Consider the following 10,442-nt stretch of genomic DNA (forward strand, 5'->3'; position numbering starts at 1 on the left):
TAGTAATATATGCTAGTACTGTACTCAGAGCTGTTATAAGAAATCTCCATTGGGTCACAAGATGAAGAGTGAATTGTCTGGATAACATAGGTCATTAATTAAAAGATTTAATTGAGCTTTGGGCACCACCAAATTTTCATTTATCCAAGCTCAATCCTGCATGCTTGTAAAGTAGTCATGCCCAAGTTCAGTTCTGGACTGGCTAATTAAGAACATGCAAAAGGAATCAAAACATGACTTAATAAGAGACAACAGTAATAAATCAAATAGAAAGATCCAAATATAGGGGGCGACTTAATGATGTCTAATCTGCTATTAAATAACGTAATGAGAGCAAAACATGTCTCAAAATTTCTATTTGTCTACGTATCAGAAAACATAAAAAACTCGCCTTGTGTTCTTTTGTTCATCTAATACCGCCTTTTTTCCCCAGCCATATAGGCTTCTTCGAAGGAAATATTCTTTCTGATTTGTACTCTCTCTTTCCTGTTCTGTCATTATTTTCCACTTTTCATTAGAATAGTTAGTTGGCTAATGCATTTGATTCTCTAAAAGCATGGTTCTGGGATGTAACTATTTCATTTCTTACCTTTTTTTCACCCTGCTCTTCTCTTTATTTTTCATTATTCACTTATAATATTTATCTTCATTTTCTCTTTGGGCCAGCAGCAGCAAGAAGGGATAGCAAGGATTTTTGCGCCATGCAATTACCGCAAGATTAATCATTGAAGACTACCGACTTCCAATACCATATTCATGATTAGAATGGGAATAATGCATTTTATAAAAACATTATTAATGCAAGGTAGATGAATGTATACACCATAATAGACTTCTCCTGAGTTCTGCTCGTTATCAGCTTGTTTCAACTAGCTCTAGATAGATCTTATCTATTAATGCTTTTAGCCATGGGGAAAATGAGAAGCGGCCATACGTGTGTGGCTTATGCAGCAACAAACAAAATTTTTTGAAACTGTTTAATATTTATGAAATATTAGACTGGAATCTTATCTGAACTAATACGTCAAAGGTAGTTTCATAACGCTCGGGTAATAATCTAGTATGACCGAAGCATTAGCCCTGTCCCTAGGGAACTCGCTAAGAGTACATTATGACATTATTTGTCCTAGTATTTGTGCATTCAAAGTGCAGCTGCTGCTTGCCTCAAGCAGTTATATCCTAATTCCATGCATGATGACGCAAATATTTTATGTGCTTCCTAACTTGTGACTTGATTCTCTTTCATTAGCTATGACCAGAAAACACAACTTTGAAAACAGGCAAGACCTAATATTTCATAAATATTAAACAGTTTAAGTTTCGAAGGCAAGACCTCTGTCGAGACATAAAAATGATCATAAGATCTAAATGTAACAGAAAATGGAAACGTACAGTATGAAACAGAAATCTAATTTTCCAAAAACCACATCAACTCAATAAAACAGCATATATAACTGAAATCAACATTTAGAAACAACAACAAAATAACACTTCCATGGACAACAACCTTATGTTATACCTGTTCAAAAGCCAAACATCTCTTAAATCCTTCATTTGCTTCAGAGTAGATTGTGTAAGTCCCTCCTAATCAAATCAATCCTTTTAAGCTCCAGTCTAAGCTCTGCAGCTTTCACAGCCCTCCACTTCTCTTCCAGCTCTTGTGCCTTCTCTCTGCCAATCAATAGAATTTTCTCCTTGATGATGTTGGAATATCCATTTTCATCCAAAGACGATGACAAGAGTGGGTACGCAGAAGCAAACTCCTCTTTGCCAATCTTCCCCACTTGTTTTTGGTTCTTCACTATCTCTTTTTCTGCATCATGCTCTTTCCCAGCCCTTTTTCTCTTCTTTTGGGATCTGCTTCTGTCTCCCCTTTGTGGTGTCTCCTTTTCTTTTTGAGCATGTTTATCCCCAGCTTCGTTTTCATCTCCTCCCCACAGTGTCTTCGACACCTCAAACACAGCGGACTCATGGGCATCCGAGAAATCAAGCCAGCCCCCATTGGCGCGAGCTCTTTTAAAATTGTTTTCAAACTTCCCCTTGAGCCTACGAATCTTCTCAGACACCTGAGTTCTCGTAAACTGATGCGGAAGACTGTCCTTGATGAAGTTGTAAAACTCGGTCCACTTGTTGTTCCTCCCGTCAGCCCAGAAAATGGCGAGGCCTTTAAGCAGAGAAATTTCATCCTCTTCGGAGAATATTTTAGAGAAAGGGGTGTTCTTCTCGCTGGGTTTTGCGGCAGGCGCGATAATGAAATTGGACGCAGATGAGGAAGAGCATTCCGACTCGTCTTTTCGAGGTACGGGTACTTCTTCTTCACGCGGCAGATTCAACTTGGGCTTCTTCGGGGGCAACGCTGCTGTGCATTCCTCTTCTTCGCTTTCGGAGTCTGAGTCAGAATCGGTCTCTTCGTCTGCCTCGTTAAGAGTTTGTTGCTTATCTTCTTCGTCTTCTCCATCTGTGTTGAAACTCAGACGCTGGGGCCTCATTTTCAGGAGAGAAGTGAGAGGAGTGGAGTAGTGGGGAGAGCTTTGTACTTCGATTCGTGCGATTGAGCGACAGAAAAAGGGGGGAGAAGTTGGGCAGGGGGTGAAGCAGAAGAACCCAGCAAGAGACTGCTCAGTTCTGTCGAATAACTTTTTCCCTCCCAAAGAAATACTAAAAGTCGGCGGTAGCGGTGTTCAAGATCGTTAACCGGTTCGGTTTTTTTCAGCTTTTTTAATATTTTTTAAATATATATTATAAATAATCTTAGTATTTTTTTTTAATTTTATTCAAAAATACATGTACCTAAATACTAAAATTTGAAAAATAAAATATATACTGAAAAAAATATTTACAAATACAATTAAAAATTTGAAATGAAAAGAAAAGAAATAATAATAAATAATAATAAATAATATATTTTAATATAACATAATTAATAGAATAATATATATATATACAGTAAAACCTCTATAAATTAATACTCTATAAATTAATAAACTCTCTAAAATAATAAAACCTCTATAAATTAATACTCTATAAATTAATAAACTCTCTAAAATAATAAAATCTTCCGGTCCCGACTTGGATCTTTGTAAAAAATCATCAAATTCGATAAGATAATAAGATAATAATTTTTCAGAAAATTCCTTTATAAATACTAGGTCCCATTAAAACTCTAAATTAATAATTCATAAATATTACAATTATAAATATTATAGTAATTTGCTAAAATATGAAATCTGTAATGCTTTACGCATTTGATCATTCATGGATGATTTTATGATGCCTTTTAGATGAGAAGACATGGTGGGTTGTTATGAATTATATTATTTTCATATTGAGATTTATATAGTATATGTTTCATTCATTATGTATGAATATATTTAATTTGTTATAATAGTTATTTAAGTGCAACAAATTAATGTAAACATATATATTTAAGTAATTTCAATGAATTGATACATGCGTCTATGAATATAATAGTTAATTGTATACAATGATATATTTAAGTAATTTCAATGAATTGATACATGCGTCTATGAATATAATAGTTAATTGTATACAATGAATCGATATTATACATAAATATATTCAATTAGTTACAAAGAATTGATTGATGCATGAATATAAACAATGAAACATATATGAATTCATTTATTTTTAATACATTTGTACTAAATTTGTTGAATTTAAAAAGTCTCTCTTTTAATTAATAAAATATTAATTTATCGATAAATTAATATCTCTCTAAATTAATAAAATTTCATGGTCCCAAGGTTATTAATTTATAGAGGTTTTACTGTAAATTGATTTTCGATTTAGTTCGGTTCACTCACTCAAAAGAGACGGAAAAAATTGAACCAAAAATTAATTTAAAAAATAATCAAAAACCGAACCGAATTTTTCAATTCGATTTTCAATTCGAACTGAATTCTCAATTTGGTTCGGTTCAACCGATTTAATCGAACTGTGAACACCCATACTAAAAGTTGTTATATTGTATTTTCTTCTAAAATATATGAATTATTGCTAAAATTTGTAAAACTTAATAAATTGTATCAAATTGTAGAGTAAAATCAATTAAAAATTATAAAAATTGCAAAAACTAAATAAATAAATAAATTGTCAAGAAGACAAATTAGCTCCTTAATTTTGATGACGCTTTTTTGAGTTGGACCCATATCAACTTTCTTTTTTCTTTTTCTTTTTTTCTTTTAGGTATTTATTTGTTTATTAATAAAAAGCACAAATTCCGTGGGATTCATATTATGTCAATAGAATTGTTACACAATGGTAATGAAATAAATGTATAAATAAAAGTCTTTTTAACTAAAATTTAATATGTAATTCATAAATAAAAAAATATGGCAATATCTATTTGTTTTGGTTAAGTATAAGTGACCATTAAGTCGTATAAGTAACTTTGGGCAGAGGCAATCGTATACAGACATACAAACGTAAAAACTTTATATATTTGTCTATCTATAATCTCAATACTCTCTATTATATATTATATATTATATTGGGAGAAGATTTTTGACCAAAATGTTTAGTTTTGACACAAAATTTTTTATATTTAGAAAATTTTATTATTGTAAAAATGGCAGAAGCGAAAGAACAAGAAACTACAAATTCTATTGCTGCAGCAAGAACTGAAATTGGAGGTTGAAAGCTGTAACTGATACAGTTTAACTCTGGTAAAACTTGACTTTTTTGAAGAAGACTATGGCCAATATATCTACAAGTTTGAATATCTAACTGCTATAAACTAACTAAAAACGTGTAAAACTAATAAAAACGTAATGAAGTAAGTAAAGCGTAAAAGCGCTTATTACTAGCGGTTTACAAGTTCAAATGAAAGAAGTCGTACTCTTACTAATAGAAACACTAGAATTTAAAAGGCTGGTAAAAGTGCTTCTTCAATAAAACGATTTCTTCTTCTTCTTCATCTTGGACTAGAAGGAATGATTGCAGCTGCTGTAGCATCTGCTGTAAATAGCTGAAAAAGCTCCATGGGAATACCTTTCTTTACATCTCCTCCTCAAGTTGGGCTTGTCAAAATGTTGACGAGACCCAACTTGGACAACAAATAGAAGAAACAAGGACCAAGTAACGCCTTAGTGAACATGTCTACAGTTTGCTCAGAAGAGGAAATGTGCTTTGGTGCAAAGAAACCGTCCTTGTACTTATCTCGAACCAAATGGCAATAAATTTCAAGATGTTTTGTTCTTTCGTGAAAGACGGGGTTGGTAGTGATATATAATGCAGCTTGATTGTAGCAATAAAAATCAATGGGAGTTGGTACCTGAATTTGAAGATCCTTCAGTAAATTGTGTATCCAAATGAGATGCAAGTAGTGGTGCCCATACTTCTGTATTTAGCGTCAGGTGAAGACCGAGATACTGTAGTTTGTTTTTTTGTTTTCCAAGAAATCAAGCTGGTGCCCAAGAAGATACAATATCCTGTTAAGGATCGTCTGGTATCCTTGCAACTTGCCCAGTCAGCTTCACTGTAAGCAGTGATGTTAAAGTTGTTGTTGGCAGCAAAATGAAAACCTCGATCAATGGTTCCCTTGAGATATTGTACCAGGTGTAAGGCAACATCCCAATGTGTCTTACAGGGAGATTGCTATATTATGCATAAATCACCTTTTGATATAAAAAATACATTACCTTTATTATTAACAAAAATTCATACTTGTTGGATTGCTTACACATATAAATTCATGTCCCACGTGAAATGAATAATTATATTTTAAATACTTAATAAAGAGTTATCCATTAAAAATTTAATCTAAAAAATAGAGGGAATAATTAAAAAAGTAGGAAATTATATATATATATATAATTATTAATAAATTTACTTGGCACTTGCACATTTATTTCATTTTATTTTTGAAAATTATGCTTTATAATTATTTTTTCTCTTATAAAAAGTGGCAAATAATAAAAGCCATTTTGCTGAAATAAGATGACTTTCCTAAAAATCTAAAACTTAAAGCTGCAACTTTAAAAGTTGTTTTCCAAAAGCATCTAAACAAAAAAGGTAATTTTCTGAAAGGTTGTAACTTTTTTGGATATTCGTTGTTCACAGATCCTTCATACACTCCCATATATCCATGGGGGCATTAGTCGTATTTCTTGGCGATCACAGATTGGGCCATTGACATCGGCTACACTATTTAAGATTTTCAGAAATGTGGGTACCAAGGTTGACTGGTGTGTACTACTCTTGGGCCCTTTCAAGATTCCTGGCCATACGTTTATCCTTTGGCTTGCCATCCTTTGAAATCTTTCTACAATTGACAAGCATTGGCTATCTTACTTGGGTACCACTTATGTTTTGAGTAATGAAGGGGGCTACTGAAACACACAATCACCTCTTCTTTCATTGTCCCTACCCAAGACACTGCTTGAGGGTGATCCGGCACGGCGCACCCTGCACTTGGACTGGCCCCACCGTGACTGGACTACTGACGTTCTGTGGGCAGCAAAAAGGTGGCGAGAAAAGCATTGTATCTCGACTTCTTATCGTGCACTATTGGGCTATCTTGTATACCACATATGGCGCGAGCGTAATCTTCAACGATTTGATGGAGGAATACACAGGGCACATTCCTTAGGAAAACTTATTATTGAAGATGTCCGACAATGGATACTTGGTGTTGATTTACCTCCTTCTATTAGTACTTATGCACTTTTTTAATTTATGACGGATCCCTTGGCCTGTCGAGGTGACTGCCTAGCCTTTCATGTTGTATTGTACTGACGTGCTACCATTTATTTAATGAAATTTACATTTATCGAAAAAATTTTGAATTGAAAAGATGCAAATTGAATGGATAGGTATTTTCTGAAAAAACATTTAAATATCTGTATATAGATATAATCAAGTGCTAGATAAAATACTTAATAGTCATAAGTTCTTTCACTTGATATTTAAGTCTTTGGTTGTTTGACTAGCCTTGGTTGGTTTTGTCGTATTCTAAAAAAATGAGTTTGCTTAACCTGAGAACAATCATATAGTGGGGGTAAATTAAATTTTAAGAACAGAGAAATAACGCTTCAAAACCTCCAAATTATAGAAAACAACAATTTTAGCAAGATAAAACTGCTCTATAGTTATGAAACAATGAAATGATGATTCTTTAGTCTTTAGTGATTTAAGAGGATGGTATGTATAAGCTGCATACTTACACTCTAAAATTGTGAAGAATAACAAACTAGAAATTTGAAGCTGTGATTGGCCTTTTAACAGATCCAAGTGAAAAAAAAAGCTTGCCCATAATGCAAATCCATCTAATAGTAGGGATCTAGACAAGTTGAGGAAGGATGGTGATGAGCGTAATTACCAAACGACCAAATGCCTAATTTTTTAAAGAGATTTACTGTTAATGGCAGGATCCACACGTGAAGACGCGGGTCGGGTCGGGTGGCCCGGATCCATGGAGTCAATTTGCTTGTCTAGCTGTTGGATTACATGACGTCAGATCATCCAGATGATGACACGTGGCGCTCAACCATGCGGTACCGCGCTACTATAAATACTAACATTTATGAATATTTCAGCAGGTGCATTTAATACTTTTTCTTGATCTCATTCGTCCTCACTTGATCGCTTTCGACCCCACATTTCTAACTTAGGCATCGGAGGGCCTTAGCTGGGGGCTTCCCGACAAGCCTTACGTTTTTTCTGTTATCAGGATCTACTTGTAGGAAGCTTGAAAAGGGGATTCAGCGACCCAATCCGGGGTACCAGGTCCAGCGACCCAATCCGAAAATTGTTCGACCTGCATCATTTTAGCGCCGTCCGTGGAAAATTGAGAACAGGTAAACTAAAAATGGAAGGGTCATCAAGGAGAGATCAGCATGTTGAGGAAACTCTAGGAAGGGAAGAGGAGCAAATGGTACAGTTGTCGAGAGCGGACTTACAATGAATGATAGAGGAAACAAGTAGAAAGGCCATAGTTGAGTATGAAAGGAGAACAGTGACGCCAGCTTGCGACGGAGCGAGGAGACAGTTGTTCAAAGATGTCGAGGGAGAGCAAGGGCGTGAGGCCTCAAGGGTACCTGAAAAAGGTCCTGAGAGAACCATGTCAAATGAGATAACGAGTAAGAGAACAGTTACAGGGCAACCGGGTATTTCTAGGGCAGATGTGGATAATGTCAGTCGCCAGATAGAGAAATTAGGAAAGCAGCTCGAGGAACTAAAGAAGAGAGGGGAGATCGTTTCGCAGAATAGGAGTTCCCCATTCACTAATAGGATTCTTCTAGAGGTAATGGATAGCAGCTTCCGATTCCCCGATCTTCCCAAGTATGATGGGACCAAGGATCCAAGGGAGTACGTGGCTGCTTTTGACTTGGTAATGAATTTATATGGCCAAACAGATCCGATTAAGGCCAAGTTGTTGGTAACCACATTGTAAGGTAAAACACAGGAATGGTTTACCAACTTAGGAAGTGGAACCATTGATTCGTATGAGCAGTTGGTCCATAAATTTTCTTTTCATTTTGCGAGCAAGAGAAAAGCAAAGAGGTCGGCTACATACCTCTTTACTATTCGGCAAAGGAATGATGAAACGCCGAAAAGCTTTATGGGAAGATTTAATAACGAGATATTGGAGGTCCAAGATTTGAGAATCGACATGATGGTGAGCATATTAATTTATGGGTTAAAGAAAGGACCGTTCGCATCAGCCTTGGCTCGCGATCCGCCAATGGGGATAGAACTGTTGATGGAGATGGCTTAGAAGTACATAGACGAAGAGGAAATGAATGCCATGAAGGATAATGAGTGGACTCGAGATCCAGGTCGCACGAAGGGAGAAAGCTCCAAGAAGAAAACACTCGATCTGAAAAAGATCGGGAGAGAAGGGGGCCTTATCAACCTCGATATCACAGGTATACTCCTCTGAACATGACCAGGTCTCACGAAGCGCCTTCCGTAATGCGGGGAAAGGGGCACCGTGTGGTTATGGTGAATAGGTTCTACATGTACTGGCCTAAGGAGGATATTATTTTTGGGGACAAGGATTTGAGTTCGAACGCGATGGACTAGAACGACCCAATGGTCATTCGGGTGGACGTAGCCAATTACCAGGTGCATAAGGTATTAATTGATAGTGGTAGTCCTATGGATATCATTTTTACTAATGTGCTTAGGAAGATAGAGCTTGGTGAGTTAAAATTGAAGCCTGTGCAAACGCCTCTGGTTGGATTTGGAGGGAGTGAGGTTGTGCCTCAGGGAGTGATTGAGTGATTGATTTGCCGGTGTCAATCGGAGAAGAACCTCGAAGGAAAACTTATATAGTGCAATTTTTAGTGGTAGATGGCCTATTTGCATATAATGTGGTCTTGAGGTGACCCGGGCTCAATAAGTTTAGAGCAATGGTATCTACTTACCATTTGAAGATGAAGTTCCCCACCAAATATGGGGTCGGGGAGGTGAAATGTGACCAACGTACTGCACAACAATGCTATAATTCGGCCATAAAACAAGTTGAGGTAGGAAAGAAAGAGAAGAGAAAGGAGGAACATGATCAAAATGAGGAAGTTAAAAGAGGCAAGATGGAGAGACTGGAACCTGCGGAGGAGTATAAGGAAGTAGAACTAATTTCAGGAGATCTCCACAAAACTACGTGTATCGAATCTCAAATGACGAAGGAGATGCAGATGTTGACCATAGATTTTTTGAGGAAAAATAATGACATGTTCGCATGGAGTCCATCCGACTTCAAGGGGATTGATCCAGAAGTTATAGTGCATCGACTCAACATAGATCCACAAATTAAACCGGTAAAACAGAAGAAAATAATGTTTGGAGTTGAACGAAATAGGATCATTGAAGAGGAGGTGAACAAGTTGTTACAAGTAGGGTTTGTGAGGGAGATCTAATACACGACCTGGCTCTCAAACATGGTGATCATCCTTAAGGCAGTAGAAAAATGGCGAATGTGCACAAATTTTACCGATCTCTATAAGGCATGTCCCAGAGATCCTTATCCCCTGCCTAGGATATATTTATTGGTTGATTCTACTGCAGGTTGTGCTTTATTTAGTATAATGGATGCCTATCAAGGCTAGCATCAAATATTCATGGCGAAGGAGGATAGCGAAAAAACTACTTTCGTGGCAGAAAAGGGAGTGTATTTCTATAACGTAATGCCCTTCGGTTTTAAGAACGTTGGAGTGACCTATCAAAGGTTAGTTAATAAAATATTTAAGGACCAGATAGGGAGCACAATGGAACTTTATGTTGATGACATGTTAGTGAAGAGTGAGAAGGGACGACCAATTGGCACACCTAGGGGCAACTTTTGATATAATGCGATCCTACGGAATGATGTTAAATCCAGCTAAGTGCACTTTTGGAGTTAGGGGTGTCAAGTTTCTTTGTTATATGATTAGTGAGAGGGGGATCGAGGCAAACCTTGAAAAAATACAAGCAATCATGTA

The 10,442-nt window shown here is 36.2% G+C and overlaps 1 protein-coding gene across 1 annotated transcript; it reads right to left on the reverse strand.

The window, feature by feature from the left end:
* Positions 1,558-2,489, reverse strand: LOC105160142 (STOREKEEPER protein-like). Its single transcript, XM_011077406.2, has one exon. It carries the CDS (start codon positions 2,487-2,489, stop codon positions 1,560-1,562), a length of 930 nt encoding a protein of 309 aa, XP_011075708.1. The 3' UTR covers positions 1,558-1,559.

This window comes from Sesamum indicum, linkage group LG4 (assembly GCF_000512975.1).
Source record: "Sesamum indicum cultivar Zhongzhi No. 13 linkage group LG4, S_indicum_v1.0, whole genome shotgun sequence".
Lineage (NCBI taxonomy): Eukaryota > Viridiplantae > Streptophyta > Magnoliopsida > Lamiales > Pedaliaceae > Sesamum > Sesamum indicum.

Coding starts and splice junctions, on each gene's coding strand:
- LOC105160142 (XM_011077406.2), bottom strand. CDS start 2,489: ATGAGGCCCCAGCGTCTGAGTTTCAACACAGATGGAGAAGACGAAGAA.